This window comes from Sarcophilus harrisii, chromosome 6, assembly GCF_902635505.1.
Source record: "Sarcophilus harrisii chromosome 6, mSarHar1.11, whole genome shotgun sequence".
NCBI lineage: Eukaryota > Metazoa > Chordata > Mammalia > Dasyuromorphia > Dasyuridae > Sarcophilus > Sarcophilus harrisii.
The window spans coordinates 254,699,993-254,717,839 of record NC_045431.1 but is presented as its reverse complement, the minus strand read 5'-3'; the positions used below and the strand labels follow the sequence as shown (position 1 = coordinate 254,717,839).

General features: G+C 33.4%; 2 protein-coding genes across 2 annotated transcripts; both read right to left on the bottom strand.

The window, feature by feature from the left end:
- Window positions 1-867: 867 nt before the first annotated feature.
- On the bottom strand, window positions 868-7,617 carry LOC116420128 (vomeronasal type-1 receptor 4-like). The gene is made up of 2 exons (XM_031943718.1): window positions 7,573-7,617; window positions 868-1,841 (listed from the first exon to the last, which is right to left on the bottom strand). The coding sequence occupies exon 2, from the start codon at window positions 1,795-1,797 to the stop codon at window positions 868-870; it is 930 nt and encodes a 309-aa protein (XP_031799578.1). The 5' UTR covers window positions 1,798-1,841; window positions 7,573-7,617.
- A 2,999-nt stretch (window positions 7,618-10,616) lies between these two features.
- On the bottom strand, window positions 10,617-17,590 carry LOC100918760 (vomeronasal type-1 receptor 4-like). Its single transcript, XM_031943748.1, is given in 3 exon segments — window positions 10,617-11,557; window positions 11,560-11,590; window positions 17,447-17,590. Coding segments are annotated over 3 exon segments (1,116 nt in total).
- Between the last annotated feature and the right edge of the window lie 257 nt (window positions 17,591-17,847).

Below are 17,847 nucleotides of genomic sequence, written 5' to 3'. Positions count from 1 at the left end.
TTCTGTACAATACTTCTTATCTTTGGATCTTTGACTCTTCAATAGCGTTGAGAAAATGGTAATTCATCTTTTTTTTGTGAAAATTGTGTTCATTATAATTTTTCAACTTTATAGGGGAGAAAAGAACATTAATTTTCAATTAGCCCTTTTGCTTCTATTCCTTGATTTTATGAGAATAGAGTCAGGGTAGTAGGATTAATGGGTTAAGGAGAAGAACTTTGCCATAAAGAAACTTTATATAATTCCAAATTAATATCTAAGATGATTGAAAGCATACTCAGCTCCAAAGATTGTATTTGTGTACTTTTCTTACCATAACTCTTTGGCATTTTTGTTAACTTGTTAAGTATATGATGAAATTTAGAGTTCTTTTATCATTAGTGATTTGGAAGGTATTTTAATGTAGTGATTTATAGTTTACAATTCCTCTTTAAAAAACTATTCATATCCCTTGACCACTAATCAACAGAGAAATGCATGTTTTAGATAGTTGTATCAATTCCCTATATATGTTGGATATCAGACACAAAAATGATGTTTGCCATAGATCCATCCCCCTCCACAACTGAGAGTTACTCTTCTATTTTTATTGAATTTTTTGGACAAGTTTTTGAATTTAATTTAAACATGATTGAAATTATTTATTTGTTTTTTTAGATGAACTCTACTTTTTGTTTTGCTGAGAATTCTATCTTCCTTCTTAGTTGTGAATGGTCACTTCTCCCATTATCCTCCACTTTTTTTTGGTGATGTTACATAGACAGTTGGCTCATCCATTTTGAGCTAATTTTATGATATAGTTTAAGTTATTGATCTAATCCTAATGTATGCCTATTTCTTAGCATCTTCCATAGCAGTTCTTCTCAACTAGAGAGCATTTCTTGAAACATAGTTCTTGAAACATAGAAGAGTGGCAAAAAAACTGGGCTTCTGGGTGTCAATACCCATCAGCACGAAAGGGCTGGCAATTGGATAAAACATGGAAAGTGTGACAGTGAACTGTAGCCCCCAGCATCTGGTTTCTCTAGCAGAAGCTACATAAATAACAAAAGGGGAGCTGACTGAGTTAAAGCAGACAAAGATGACCACAAGCATTAGAATGGCTTTTGTGGCTCTGTTCTCAGGAGAAGCTTTATGGGAATGGTTGCTGCTATGTATGTGTTGGACTCTCTGGTTGTGTCTGTGCAAGACAGACATCATATAGCAACTTGAACAGATCATGAGACCCATAAACAAAGCATCCACAACTGACTCCCAAATTAAAATTTTTATAATACTTTTGGCTTGCAAGTCAAAAGAAACATGTCCAATCCTCCATCTTTCATTACTGCTGTTTTTTGAAGTACTTATATTCAGAGGTGTAGCAATATCAAGAAGAAGATTGAAAACCCAACTCAAAATGCAGGAGGAGGGAATACACTTTTGGGCTCTAGTTTTAACCTTTGCCCACTTAATGTTGTTAGGGCTGATAATGATGGCCTGGAAGACACTCAGGAGGCAGGTGTTATAAAGAGAAATGCCCCTAGATACTCTTATGAGATAATTTAAGATTTTACCCATTGTTTCATCTAGGAAAGATCTCCATCCCCACTTGGCTATTATTGTGGGGATGCCCCTTAAAAGAATCATCAAGACATGGGCCAAGGACAAATTGATTATGATTAGGCTTATGAGTCTTTTCCTGTGGCCAGTGATAAGCTTAAGGCTATGTAAATAAAGCAGGGACAGGTTCCCCAAAATTCCAAAGGAAAGCATGGTCAGGTAGATATTCTGCAGGCTTTCTTTATCAGAGCTCATTCCTTCTGGGTCTTGGAGAACTTTGCTGTCAGATGCAAAGTGACCTGGAGAGAAACACAGGAAACTATGACTTTTCAGAAGAAGAAATTCCAAATAAGATTCTACACATTACTCACCTTCTCTCTGAGGAGTGGTAAGCCTTCCTAGATAAGTAATACCATTCTAATATTTGTGATACATGTTATATGCATGGGTAATTTTAAAGCATTGATAATTGCCAAACCTTTTGTTCCAACTTTTTCCCTCTTTCCTCCCACCCTCTCCCCCAGATGGCAGATTGACCAATACATGTTAAATATCTTAAAGTATAAATTAAATACAAATAAGTATACATGTCCAAACCATTATTTTGCTGTAAAAAAAGAATCGGACTCTGAAATATTGTACAATTAGCCTGTGAAGAAAATCAAAAATACAGGCAAGCAAAAATAGGGGGAATGGGAATTCAATAATGGTACCCATGCATATAACTTGTAAATAAAAAGCTATTAAAAAATAAAAAAAGAGGTGTGTGTGTGTGTGTGTGTGTGTGTGTGTGTGTGTGTGTGTGTTTGTAGACTGATGCCCTCAGGCAGGAATTAAAGACTTCCTTGGAGACAGGGTTAAATGTCTATATCTTTCTCCCCTCTAAACATGAGGCTACACATGTCTACAATGCTTTTTAAAAGACATATGGAGATACATATTTTCTATAGTTAATGGATCCATTGTACATAATAATTGTGCATAAGATGAAGAGTCTATAGATATAGAGAAAATAATGGCACTTCATGGTCCTCATTTTTATCTTAACTGGACGAAAGTATTGAACATATACAATCAATTCTATATGCACTTACATATATATATATATATATATATATATATATATATACATACACACACACACACGCACACACACACGAAACATTGTTTATCAATACTTTAAACTCAACCGTGAAATTGTTAGGTTTGGGGGCAAAGAGAGGAAAGCATAAGTAAGAAGGCAAGTTTTTAAGAGAGTATTCATAAATAAAACTCATCATTGGAAGCAGAGGAATCTTACAGATGGATTAAGAGAAAAGAAAGAGTAAAATAATGCTTGGGATTGGTAGGGAAGACAAGAAGGGTATTGAAGCAGAAAAAGATTGTGTCATTTATAGCCCATGTGTTGTTAGTTGAGGTGCTCTTTCCAACTTCTGCTTTGCAAAGAGGAAAATAAAAAGAAAAAAAAATTAGGACAAGAGGATAGGATCAAAAGAAATATAAAACTTAAATCATCACTGTGAAAATATATGGAAAACCACACACAGAATGGAAGAGAACAGTGGGATATATTACAAAAATGATTCCCAAAATATGTCATTTAAAAAAATCACCTTTGATGCCCAAAGCTTCATGTAAAGGTAAAATAGAAATCTTGAAAATATCCATTATGCTTCACATAAAAAAAGCATGGTAGCAGTGATGATTTCAGAGAAAACCATGTTAAATAGACATGATAAAGGATGATATGTACGGAAAAATATTTTGCTTATGAGTAACATAGAAAAGTTGATTTTAAAGATATAGCATGTAAATTATATGGTACACATTAATTATATATATATTTTACATACCTATGTATGGTCACATATATAGACACAAATAAGTATCAGTACTATATATTATAAATACACACATCAATCAGTATAGCAATTAAAATATTCAAAGGACAAATTGATCAAATTGTAGGATGGAGTGCCAAAATAACCCACTTTTGACAATCTTCTCATTTCTGAGATACATAAGAATAGATTTACATTTGTAAGAATCAGGTCTGTTCTTCAATGGACAAATTGTAGAAGGATAGAAAAAGGTTGTTCTCAAAGGAAGAAATCCAATTTATCAAAACATATATTAAAATGCCCAAATTTTTAATACATACTGAACTACAAATTAAAGCAGTTCTGATGCTTCACATTATACTCCTCTTTGGTAAAGATGACAAAGAAGAAATGACAAAGCTGAGAGACAACAGGGATATTAGTGCATTATTGATCTAGGCATTTTGGACTGTCTTTTGGAATAATGTCCTCTCCATTATAAATTCGTCACATCCTTTGGCCCAGAAATATATCTCATAAATGATAGCATAAAGGATCAAGGTAAAGATAAAAAACCTGTATATATAAAATGTTCATAGTAATTCCTGCCATAGCAGCATGGAATCAGAAACCAAGGAGTTGCTTATAAATTGGGGAATGACTGACCAAAATATGGTATATAGATGCAATAGAAACCACTGTACTATAAAAAAATGATGAAACTTGGGGTTTCAGAAAAAGCTGGAAAGATTTATATGAAGTTGAATGGGCTGACGCAAGAGACAAATTCATACAATATCATAATTTTAACAAAAAAACTTTCTAAATTTAAGAACTCTGATGATTTTAAGGATCCATTATTATTCTAGATGACTGATCATGGAGTAAACAGAGAGAAGATTGAATCTCAGTGAAAAATTACACACACGTTTTTTCTTCAATCACAATATAGGAATTTGTTCTACTTTGTGCTTCCTTGTTACAAATATTTTGCTTTTCTATTTCTTTAATAGGGTGGGTAGGATAGAGAAAATAAATGACTACTCCCTGAAAAATAAATGGCTTTTCATTGAAAAATTAAAATTTGTGAAATAGTTAAGGCTTCAGTACATTTCTTTCCAACTTAGAGGAATCTAACCAAAAAACAAATAACAAATGTTATGGAAATGAATAGGATACTAGGAAATTTAGAGTTGAGAAATCTCTAGTGATAACTGAATGAAAGAATTAAAGCTTACCTATTTCTTAATCATGAAACCCTTGCAAAGATTAATCATGGTTTTGCATATAAAGGTTTTATAAACACAATAGCTAGCATTTATAGATAATAATCATATTCATAATATATAGCATTTTTATACCACTTAAGTATTGAAAAATACTTTATATATATATGTATATATTATTTTGATTTGATAATTAAAAAACTCTGGGATATTTGTGCTACCATTATCCCTGTTTTATAATTGAGGAAATTGAGCAGACAGAGGTTAAACGATTTGTGGTGGGTCATATAGCTGATGAGTGCCAAAGATAGGATTTGAACTCAAAAGTGTTCCTTACTATACATCTAGTGTTTTATTCACTGTACCACCAAACTGACACATCAAATGTAGAAGCAGAGAAAAAGAAAATTTTCTTAATTAGATACAATCCCAATAAAATTTTATTCAATGAAGGAACTTTGAACAAAGAAATAAAATTGAATTGAAACTACATAATTTTGTACTAAAGAATAGATAGACTAAAGAAAAAGTTACAGAAACAGAAATTGTTCTTGAAATACTTTTTTACAAAGAATATTTCAAAGCATATAGGATACAATTAAAGGATGCAGCTAAACGATTCTTAAGTGAAATGTTTTTTTCATGTAAATTATTTCATTATCAAAAGCAAGAAAGGACAAATTAATGAACAAAAAAATGGAAAAATAAGAACTCAACTCCCTCATCCAACCACCAAAATAGAAATTCTGAAAATTAAAGAAGGAAAAAATTCATAGCACAATCACCTCATTGAACTGATATAGAAAAGTTGGAATAAAAAATTAATAAAGTAAGTAGCTACACAATTCAGTTTGTAAGAGTAAAGAAGAAAAATTTTCATGTTCAAACTTTAAATTCACTACATTTAAAAATAAAACAAAGCAAATTATCTGAATGTCTTTTGCCAAATTACATGCCAAATAAATGACAACATATCTGAGATGAGCGAGCTATAAAAATCTTCACATCTAGGTTAATGGAAATATGTATAAATAATTCCATATTAGAAAAAGAAAATTTACAAAGAAAATTTGAACTTCCTAAGAAAAATCCAATATCAAATGGAATTATAAATGAATTCTATATAATTTATTTAAAGAACTCTGTACTCAAATGGGCTAAATAAATCTCTAACTAAAAATTCTCTTGCTCAGGACAATCATCACAAAGATGTTCTGGGAAAGGAGATTAAAAGATCCTTCTAATCAGTTTTTAGACAAGTCAAGGATGAGAAGTATAGTCTGTATTCTAAATTTCAGCATCTTGGGATACTACACCAGTGCCTTATCTTTGTTACATTTATTAATAAATTATGATTTTTTTTTAAAAAAGGAATTCAATACTCTATTTTTTCCCCAGGATAACCTCCCTAGAGGCTGTGAAATGGTTAGTGTGATGGACTTAGTTTCAGGGAGAGCTGAGTTCAAATGTAGCTATTGACATTTATTAACTATGGGACTCTGGGCAAATCATCTAATGCCTGCTTTCCTCTTTCTCAACATCTGTTAGAATGAGGATAACAATACTCTCCATGTCTTTATCTGTAAAGTACTTAGCACAGTGCCCAGCACAAAATAGCTATTTAATAAATACTTTCTTTCTTTCTTGAAAGTCTATATTATTACCTCATGGTGAAAATTTTAAATTCATTGAAGAATCATTAATTGTGAAAAAAAATTTCTGAGTTTGCCAGAATTTTGCCAGTGCAAACTGAGATAAACAGCTCACAAGTGTGGAAGAAACATTTTGATATTTAAGATTGTATATCTGTCACTTGTAACTGATGCCATCCAGACATTTCTAGGTGTAGAGACCTTTGTGTCTTGGGATTTTGAAGACTTCATATAGAATGCCTTTATTTTTCCTTTTCAGTATTTCCTTATCAGTTTGGTATTATTTAAATTCAAAAGAATTCTTCAAACTTCCTGCTTCATTACTGAACAGCATACATAAACAAGAACAGATATTGTTTGTATGTTTCTGTTATCTCACTCAAATATACTGGTTTTTCGGTGATTAATGGAAATTAATGGAAATGTCAGATTCTGGAATTTATTCTGACGATGAACTCAAGGCACTACTGCCTCTTGCAAAGTAATAGGACAAACATAATATGCATAAAATAAATACAGGTCAATAGGATTTAGCTGATAGAACCACCTACCTGTATAATAACTTAAGGGCCCAAAGTATTTATAAATGTGGCTTTATATATACTGTATATTATGTCTGATCTCTAATATAGCTTTACAGGTGTTGCTTTTCCTTCACCAAATCTGAATCTTTTTTCCTTTTAAATAGTAATACATTGGGAGAGACAGTGGCTGGGATAATATTCTTAACTATCAAAAAATGAAATCATACTGTTTGATTTAAATAAGTTATTTTTATTTGAATATAAAAAAAGAAAAACTGTGTTATAAAGCTATAAGAAGAACAGTGATTTTTTTGTCTGACTTCCACTGAATGGCTGGGAACCTGGAAGAGAACTGAACAAGGGAAAAGAGAAAAACAGGACACATGGAGGAGGTAGCAATAAAGACTCAAGGACCCTGAATCTATAGGAAATTAGTGAGATATGTGTTAAATTGACATTGAGAGGATTCTGGGAAAGAAAGAGGGCATCACCATTGCCAGAAATGAAATCCCTATCTCTTATCTTTCTCCTCCCCAAATATATCATTTGGAGAGAGTAATAAAGAGTGGGTTGAAGATTAACTAAAGGAAGGGAGAACAGAAGCTGGCAGTCTTGGTTCCAAAATCCAAGCAAGAATAGCCTTCAATAGTCAAAATGTCCTTCCTGTCTCTCCATCCACCCAAAAAAACTACATTATTCCTAGTCATCTTTTCTTCCTCATTCCAGAACTGCGAGCCTGTTCCCTAGGTCCTGGAAGGGATTCTTACCTATCCCTGTGTCTGAGGCTAAGACCTTCCATATCACTCACCAGACTGTTCTCTGCTGCCAGGGCCTGGGATAGAATTGCAGAAGTCTGTGCATGTGTGTGTGTGTATGTGTATGTGAGGGGCATATCTGTGGCTGGAGTTATAGGGAGAGCAGAGTCTGAGCTCTTTTCCCCCAAGAGCTATAATTATTATGTCATGTGCTGCAAGAGGAACACTTGACAGAAGACGGAACTTGAGGGGTGTCTGAATTAAGAACAGAATTTTACCTCACGTGAAAATTATTGTCAACACATTTTATTAATTAATGAGAATCTCCAAAGGAATATTTGTGAGTAACCAATAGATTTTCCTCTGCCTGTTGAGAGGAGAAGAAAAGTTTCATTTTTTTCATGGTCATTACAAGGATGTGCTGCAAATGTCTATCAAACAGTGATCTTAGAAAAATGTACTCTGGGCTCACTTTTACATTTGATCTACATCTTCACACTTTATCATTTTCCCAAGTCTTCTTGTCCTTCCCTCATACCCAACTTTTTGTGACCCTGTGGACCATGCTGTCCATGTGATTTTCTTGGCAAAAGCGATGGAGGATTACCTTTTCCTTCTCTAGTGAATTAAGGCAAATGCAGTTTATGTGACTCACACAATAAATGTCATAGGCCAGATTTGTCTTTTTGACATCCTGACCCAGAACTTTATCCACTGAAACATGTTTTTTCTAAATGTAGACAAAAAACAAAATGAAAACTCAAATCTTGTTTTGCAGAATTTGCCAATTTTTGAGATGTGAACAATCACCTTGAAAAGTTAAGAATTCACTGTTCTGAGCAAGTTGGAGCTAGCTCCAACAAACTTCTAAGAAAGAGTGAGACTGGGATGCTTGTGATATGATGAATGGAGAACCCTTTGCTTGTCTTCTTGGGCTCCTACTGAGCTCTTCTCTAGAAATCACTGAATGTTGCTCATGCAAGGGCCATGAAGAATGCTTTGCAGTTATATTAATTTAACTGATTGATAAATTGACAAGTTGATTTCCAAAAAATTTTTACATTTAGTATATACTGAATCTTCATAATGTTTTACTTGTTGTCCACAAGCAGTACAACAAGTAGTAACTTATTTTTTTAGATTAATTAAATTTATATTAAAAACATAAAACCTTTTTTTCCTGAGACAATTGGGGTTAAGTGACTTGCTCAGGGTCACACAGTTAGGTAGTGTTAAGTGTCTGAGACTAGATTTGAACTCAGCTCCCCCTGACTTCATGGCTGGGCCTCTATCCACTGCAGCACCTAGCTGCTCCTCCCCTCTCGTTCTAGAATATCCTGAAAGTTTTCCTGCATCTGCCAATGTTACTTTTTACCTTGGGACTGTGACCCGGGACCAAATATGGGCAATGCAACAGAATAGTACACCTTGGGGCAGCATGGGGTCCCATGTAATTTCCTCTGGACTTCCTGACTGTCTGTGGGCTGAGTGCTTCAGGTGCTTCCATCTCTGAAACAATTGTCTCTAAGGGCTGTTGCTGGGAGCAGTCTGTGCCCTATTCTCATCCTGGTGAGACAGAATTTTCTAAGTTGTTTTAAACTGAAAAATTATTTCCTCCCATCTTTTTTAAATTGAGGTATTATTTTAAATTTGAGGGGCATTTGGGAGAACTTAGGTGAATCCCTTTACTCATTAATCATTTTGGATGACACTCTATCTCTTGATTCTGTATCTTAGCTGGTTCTATCTTTTTCTTGTAAAGCTCCTTCTTTCACTCTTTCTTCCTAGATTCTTTACCTTACTTAAAGATTCCATTCAAATCCTACTTCCTATAGGAGGCCTTCTCCATCCCCTGCCATGCCTAATTGATGTCATCCCTCTAATTTTGCCTCCCATTTTACATACGCACACACATTTTGAATGAACCTAATAGTTTGCCTCTTGTCTCCCTCATTTGGAATGTGAATGGCATGAGAGCAGAACCCATATTTTAACCTTTTTTAGTATCCTCAGAACTTAGCACAGTTCCCAGAACACATTAGGGATTTGATAAATCATTGTTACATAATTATTTTTTAAATGAATTTTTGCTCATATCATTTAAAATATTTCCTAAATTATTCTGTGTTTCTGTCTGAATCCTTCCCCAGAGAACAATTTCTTGTACTAAAGTTCTTTAGAAAAATGAAAAAAGGAAGGAAAAGGTTTCAAAACCCATTAATAAAGAAAAATTCTGTACAACACTTCTTACCTTTGGATCTTTGACTCTTCAATGGCGTTGGGAAAATGGTAACTTTTTTTTTTTTTGAAAATTCTGTTCATTATAATTTTTCAACTTTATACGGGAGAAAAGAGTATTAATTTTCAGTTAGCCCTTTTGTTTCTATTCTTGATTTTATGAGAATAGAGGCACAGTGGTAAGATTAATGGTTTAAGGATAGAAACTTTGCCATAAAGAAACTTTATATAATACCAAAATAATATCTAAGATGATTGAAAGCATACTCAGCTCCAAAGATTGTTTTTGTGTACTTGTTTTACCATAACACTTTGGCATTTTCATTAACTTGTTAAATATAAAATGAAATTTAGAGTTCTTTTATCATTAGCGATATGGAAGGTGTTTTTATGTAGTGATTTATAGTTTACAATTCTTCTTTAAAAAACTGTTCCTATCCCTTGACCACTAATCAACAGAGAAATGCATGTTTTAGATAGGTGTATATCAATTCCCTATATATGTTGGATATCAGACACAATAATGATGTTTGCCATAGATCCATCTGCCTCCACAATTGAGTGTTTCTTCTATTTTTATTGAATTTTTTTGGACAAGTTTTTGAATTTAATTTAAACATGATTGAAATCATTTATTTGATTTTTTTAGATGAACTCTACTTTTTGTTTTGCTGAGAATTCTAACTTCCTTCTTAGTTGTCAATGGTTACTTCTCCCATTATTCTCCACTTTTTTTTGGTGATGTGACATATACAGGTGGCTCATCCATTTTGAGCTAATTTTGTGATATAGTTTAAGTTATTGATCTAATCCTAATCTATGCCTACTTCTTAGCATCTTCCATAGCAGTTCTTCTCAACTAGAGAGTATTTCTTGAAACATAGTTCTTGAAACATAGAAGAGTGGCAAAAAAACTGGGTTTCTGGGTGTCAATACCCATCAGCACGAAAGGGCTGGCAATTGGATAAAACATGGAAAGTGTGACAGTGAACTGTAGCCCCCAGCGTCTGGTTTCTCCAGCAGAAGCTACATAAATAACAAAAGGGGAGCTGACTGAGTTAAAACAGACAAAGATGACCACCAGTATTAGAATGGCTCTTGTGGCTCTGTTCTCAGGAGAAGCTTTATGGGAATGGTTGCTGCTATGAATGTGTTGGACTCTCTGGTTGTGCCTGTGCAAGACAGACATCATATAGCAACTTGAACAGATCATGAGACCCATAAACAAAGCATCCACAAATGACACACAAATTAAAATTTTTATAATACTCTTGGCTTGCAAGTCAAAAGAAACATGTCCAATCCTCCATCTTTCATTACTGCTGTTTTTTGAAGTACTTATATTCAGAGGTGTAGCAATATTAAGAAGAAGATTGAAAACCCAACTCAAAATGCAGGAGGAAGGAATACACTTTTGGGCTCTAGTTTTAACCTTTGCCCATTTAAGGCTGTTAGGGCTGATAATGATGGCCTGGAAGACACTCAGGAGGCAGGTGTTATAAAGAGAAATGCCCTTAGATACTCTTATGAGATAATTTAAGATTTTACCCATTGTTTCATCTAGGAAAGATCTCCATCCCCATTTGGCTATTATTGGGGGGATGCCCCTTAAAAGAATCATCAAGACATGGGCCAAGGACGAATTGATTATGATTAGGCTTATGAGTCTTTTCCTGTGGACATTGATGAGCTTAAGGCTATGTAGATAAAGCAGGGACAGGTTCCCCAAAATTCCAAAGAAAAGCACGGTTAGGTAGATATTCTGCAGGCTTTCTTTATCAGAGCTCATTCCTTCTGGGTCTTGGAGAACTTTGCTGTCAGGTGCAAAGTGACCTGGAGAGAAACACAGGAAACTGTGACTTTTCCAGAACAAGAAATTCCCAATAAAATTCTACAAATTACTCTCCTTATCTCTGAGGAGTGGTAAGCCTTCTTAGATAAGTAATTCCATTCTAGTATTTGTGACATACGTATTCAATGAATTAACTCATAAGTATTTATTATTCATTTATTATGTATTTTAGCAATATACCACTTCCCATATGTCTCCAAACTATTCCTCTTCTCTTGGGCCATGAGCATCAACTCCTTCCCACTAGCACCTTGGACAGTTCCCAGGAGCCTCACTTGTCATGTTTGCGTTTTTCCTTTTTCTTTCCAGGTCCATATCTCCAGGTTACTGCCTTTCCTTTGCTTTACCATGCTATTACACAAGTCTCAGGTCCCCTTTCTGTAATCTTTCATTTTTTTGTTCTTCTATTAGAACATAAGAGATTTAGGGCAGAGATTATATTGGGTGCTTTTTATCCTATCACTATGGCTTAGCACGCTTCCTTGAGCAAAGCAAGGTCATTTTGATGGTCTTTTGAATAACTGGAACTTGATGAGAATGAGTCAACTCTGCAGGTGTCAGCTTGGATCCTTCTTACTCTGAAAGGCTAAGTGACCAGAAATATTGGAATGCTGTGGGGTTATTTTCTTTTGATGCTGAAAATTCAAGTCCTTAAAGAGAAGTGTGTGTGTGTGTGTGTGTGTGTGTGTGTGTGCACATGTGTGCCTGCAGACTAATACTCTCAGCCAGGAAATAAAGAGTCCCTTGGAGACAGGATTAAATGTCTATCTTCTTTTCCCCTCTAAACATGTGGATACAAATGTCCACAATGCTTTTTACAAGAATATGGAAATACACATTTTTTATATTTAAAGGATCCATTGTACATAATGATAGTGCATAAGATGAAGAATATATATAGAGAAAATAATGGCACTTCATGGTCCGCATTTTTATCTTAACTGGACAAAAGTGTTGAACATATACCACAAATTCTATAGACACTTACAGATATATCCACAAAGCATTGTTTAGCACTACTTTAAATTCAACCATGAAATTGTTAGGTTTGGGGAAAGGAGAGGAAGGTATAAGCAGGAGGGCAAGTTTTTAGAGAGTATTCATAAATAAAACTCATCATTGGAAGCAGGGGGATCTTACAGATGGATTAAGAGTGAAGAAAGAGTAAAATAAAGTTTGGGATTTGTAGGGAACACAAGAAGAGTATCGAAGCAGAAAAAGATTGTGTCATTTCTAGCCCATGTGTTGTTAGTCGAAGTGCTCTTTCCAACTTTTGCTTTGAAAAGAGGAGAATAAGAAGAAAAAAAATTAGGATAAGAGGATAGGATCAAAGGAAATATAAAATTTAAATCATTACTGTGAAAATATATGGAAAACCACACACAGAATGGAAGAGAACAGTGGGATATATTACAAAGATTATTCCCAAAATATGTCATTTTAAAAAATTACCTTTGATGCACTAAGATTCATGTAAAGGTAAAATAGAAATCTTGAAAATATTCATTATGCTTCAAATAAATAAAAGCACTGGTAGCAGTCATGATTTCAGAGAAAACCATGTTATAATAGACATGATAAAGGATGATATGTATGGAAATATATTGTGCTTCACAGTGACATAGAAAAGTTGATTTTAAAGATATAGCATGTAAATTATATGGTACACATTAATTACGTACATATTTTACATACCTATGTATGGTCACATAGATAAACACAAATAAGTATCAGTAATATACATTATACATACACACATCAATCAGTATAGCAATTAAAATATTCAAAGGACAAATTGATCAAATTGTAGGATGGAGTGCCAAAATAACCCACTTTTGACAATCTTCTCATTTCTGAGATACATAAGAATAGATTTACATTTGTAAGAATCAGGTCTGTTCTTCAATGGACACATTGTAGAAGAATAGAAAAAGGTTATTCTCAAAGGAAGAAATCCAAGTTGTCAAAACATATATTAAAATATCCAATTTTTTATAATAAGTAGTGAACTACAAATTAAAGCAGTTCTGATGCTTCACATTACACTCATCTTTGGTAAAGATGACAAAGAAGGAATGAGAAATATTGGAAAAGCTGAGAGCCAAGAGGCATATTAGTGCATTACTGATCTAGGCATTTTGGATAGTTTTTTGAAACCATGCCCTCTCCATCACAAATTTTTCACATCCTTTGGCCCAGAAATATACCTAATAAATGATACCATAAAGCATCAAAGTAAAGAGAAAAAACTATATATATAAAATGTTTATAATAAACTCCTGCTGAAGCAGCATAGAACCACAAACCAAGGAGTTGCTTATAAATTGGGGAATGACTGACCAAAATATGGTGTATAGATGTAATAGAAACCACTGCACTATAAAAAAATGATGAAACTTGGGGTTTCAGAAAAGGCTGGAAAGATTTATATTTAGTTAACTAAGCAGAACCAGGAGATAAATTCATACAATATCATAATTGTAACAAAAAAACCTTTCGAAATTAAAGAACTCTGATAATTTTATAGAACCATTATTATTCTAGGTTGACTGATCATGGAGTAAACAGAGAGAAGATTGACTCTCAATGCCAAATTACACACATTTTTATTCAACGACAATATAGGAATTTATTGTACTTTGTGCTTCCTTGTTACAAATATTTTGTTTTTCTATTTCTTTAATTGGGTGGGTAGGATAGAGAAAATAAATGACTACTCCCTGAAAAATAAATGGCTTTTTATTGAAAATTTAAAATTTGTGAAATAGTTGTTGGCTTCAGTGTATTCCTTTCAAACATAGAGAAATCTAACCAAAAACCAAATAACAAATGTTATGGAGATGAATAGGATACTAGGAAATTTAGAGATGAGAAATCTCTAGTGATAACTGAATGAAAGAATTAAAGTTTATCTATTTCTTAATCACAAAACCCTTGCAAAAATCAGCCATGGTTTTGGATATAAAAGTTTATAAACACAATAGCTAGCATTTATAGATAATAATCATATTATAATATATAGCATTTTTATACCACTTAAGTATTGAAAAATATTTAATATATATATTATCTTGATTTGATCATTACAAAAATTCTGGCATGTTTGTGCTACCATTATTCCTATTTTATAATTAAGGAAATTGAGACAGACAGAGGTTAAACAATTTGTGGTGGGTCATAAGGCTGATGAGTGTCAAAGGTAGGATTTAAACTCAAAAGTCTTCTTCACTATACATCTAGTGTTCTATTCATTGCACCACCAAACTGACACATTAAATGTAGAAGCAAAGAAAAAGAAACTTGTCTTAATTAGATACAATCCCAATAAAATTTTATTCAATGAAGGAACTTTGAACAAAGAAATAAAATTGAATTGAAACTACATAATTTTGTACTAAAGAAAAGATAGACTAAAGAAAAAATTAGAGAAACAGAAATTGTCCTTGAAATACTTTTTTAAAAAGAACATTTCAAAACATATGGCATACAATTAAAGGATGCAGCTGAATGGTCGTTAAGTGAAATTTTTTTAATGTAAATTCTTTCATTAACAAAAGCCAGAAAGAACAAATGAATGAACAGGCACGGCACACAAAAAAATGGAAAAATAAGAAATCAGCTCCCTCATCTAACCACCAAAATAGAAATTCTGAAAATTAAAGAAGGAAAAAATTTATAGCACAATCACCTCATTGAACTGATATATAAAAGTTGGTATAAAAAATTAATAACGTAAGTAGCTACACAATTCAATTTGTAAAGAAGAAAAATTTTCATGTTCAAACTGAAAATTCACTGCATTTAAAAATAAAACAAAGCAAGTTATCTGAATGTCTTTTGCCAAATTACATGCCAAATAAATGACAACATGTCTGAGATGAGTGAGTTACAAAAATCTTCACATCTAGGTTAATTGAAACATGTATAAACGATTCTATATTAGAAAAAGAAAATTTGAACTTCCTAAGAAAAACTACAGTATCAAATGGAAATATAAATAAATTCCATATCAGTTATTTAAAGAACTCTGTACTCAGATGGACAGATATTTAAATAAAAAATTCTATTGTTCAGTACAATCATCACAAAGATACTCTGGGAAAGGAGATTAAAAGGATCCTTCTGGTCAGTTTTCAGACAAATCAAGAACAAGAAGTATGGTCAGTGTTCTAAATTTCAGCATCTTGGTATACTACACCAGTGCCTTATCTTTTTTATGTTTATTAATAAATTGTAATTTTTAAAAAAGGAATTCTATACTCTATTTTTCCCCCAAAGTAACCTCCCTAGAGGCTATGAAATGGTTAGCATGATGCACTTAGTTTAGGGAGACCTGAGTTCACATGTAGCTATTGACATTTATTAACTATGGGACTCTGGGCAAATCATCTTATTCCTGCCTTCCTCTTTCTCAACATCTGTTAGAATGAGGATAACAATACTCGCCATCTCTTAATCTGTAAAGTACTTAGCACACTGCCCAGCACAAAATAGATATTTAATAAATACTTCCTTTCTTTCTTGAAAGTCTATATTATTACCTCATGGAGAAAATTTCAAATTTAACGAAAAAACATTGTTAAAAAACTTTCTGAGTTTGCTAGAATTTTGCCACTGCAAATTGAAATAAACAGCTTACAAGTATGGAAGAAACATTTTAATTGTTAAGATTGTATATCTGTTATATATAACTGATGCCATCCAGACATTTCTTCGTGAGAGACCTTTGTGTCTTGGGATTTTGAATATTTCATATAGAATGCCTTTATTTTTCCTTTTCCCTATTAGGCAGTTTGGTATTATTTAAATTCAAAAGAATTCTTCAAACCTCCTGCTTCATTACTGAACAGCATACATAAACAAGAACAGATGTTGTTTATAAGTTTCTGTTATGTCATTCAAATATACTGGCTTTTCGGTGAATAATGGAAATTAATGGAAATGTCAGATTCTGGAATTTATTCTGACAATGACCTCAATGCACTACTGTCTCTTGCAAAGTAATAGAAACACAATATGCATAAAATAAATACAGGTCACTAGGATTTAGCTGATAGAATCACCTGCCTGTATAATAACATAAGGTAGAAAGTATTTATCCTGTGGCTATATATAGACTGTATATTATGTCTGATCTCTAATATAGCTTTACAGGTGTTGCTTTTCCTTCACCAAAACTGAATCTTTTTTCCTTTTAAAAAGTAATAAATTGGGAGAGACAGTGGCTAGGATAATATTCTTAACTATCAAAAAAATGAAATCATTCTGTTTGATTTAAATGTTATTTTTTATTTGAATATAAAAAAAGAAAAGCTGCACTATAAAGCTATAAGAAGAAAAGTGATTTTTTGTCTGACTTCCACTGAATGGCTGGGAACCTGGAAGAGAAGTGGACAAGGGAAAAGAGAAAAACAGGACACATGGAGGAGGTAGCAATAAAGACTCAAGGACTCTGAATCTACAGCAAACTAGTGAAATATGTGTTAAACTGACATTGAGAGGATGCTGGGAAAGAAAGAAGATATCATTATTGCCAAAAATGAACTCTCCATCTCTTGTCTTTCTCCTCCCCAAATATATCATTAGGAGAGAGTGATAAAGGGGCTGAAGATTAACTAAAGGGAGAACAGAAGCTGGGTAGTCTTGGTTCCAAAACCCAAGCGAGAATAGCCTAGAATAGTCAAAATGTCCTTCCTGTGTCTCTCCCCCCCAAAAAAAATCATTATTCCTAGTCATCTTTTCTTTCTCATTCTAGAACTGCGAGTCTGGTCCCTGGCTCCTAGAAGGGTTTCTTGCCTATCCCTGTGTCTGAGGCTAAGACGTTCCATATCACTCACCAGACTGTTCTCTGCTGCCAGGGCCTGGGATAGAATTGCAGAAGTCTGTGCATGTGTGTGTGTGTGTGTGTGTGTGTGTGTGTATATTTATGTGAGGGGCATATCTGTGGCTGGAGTTATAGGGAGAGCAGAGTTTGAGCTCATTTCCCCCAAGAGCTATAATTATTATGTAATGTGCTGCAAGAGGAACACTTGGCAGAAGAGGGAACTGAGGGGTGTCTGAATTAGGAATAGAATTTTACCTCATGTGAAAATTATTGTCAACAATTTTTAGTGATTAATGAGACTCTCTAAAGGAATATTTGCGAGTAACCAAGAGATTTTCCTCTGCCTGTTGAGAGGAGAAGAAAAGTTTCATTTTTTTCATGGTCATTACAAGGATGTGCTGCAAATGTCTATCA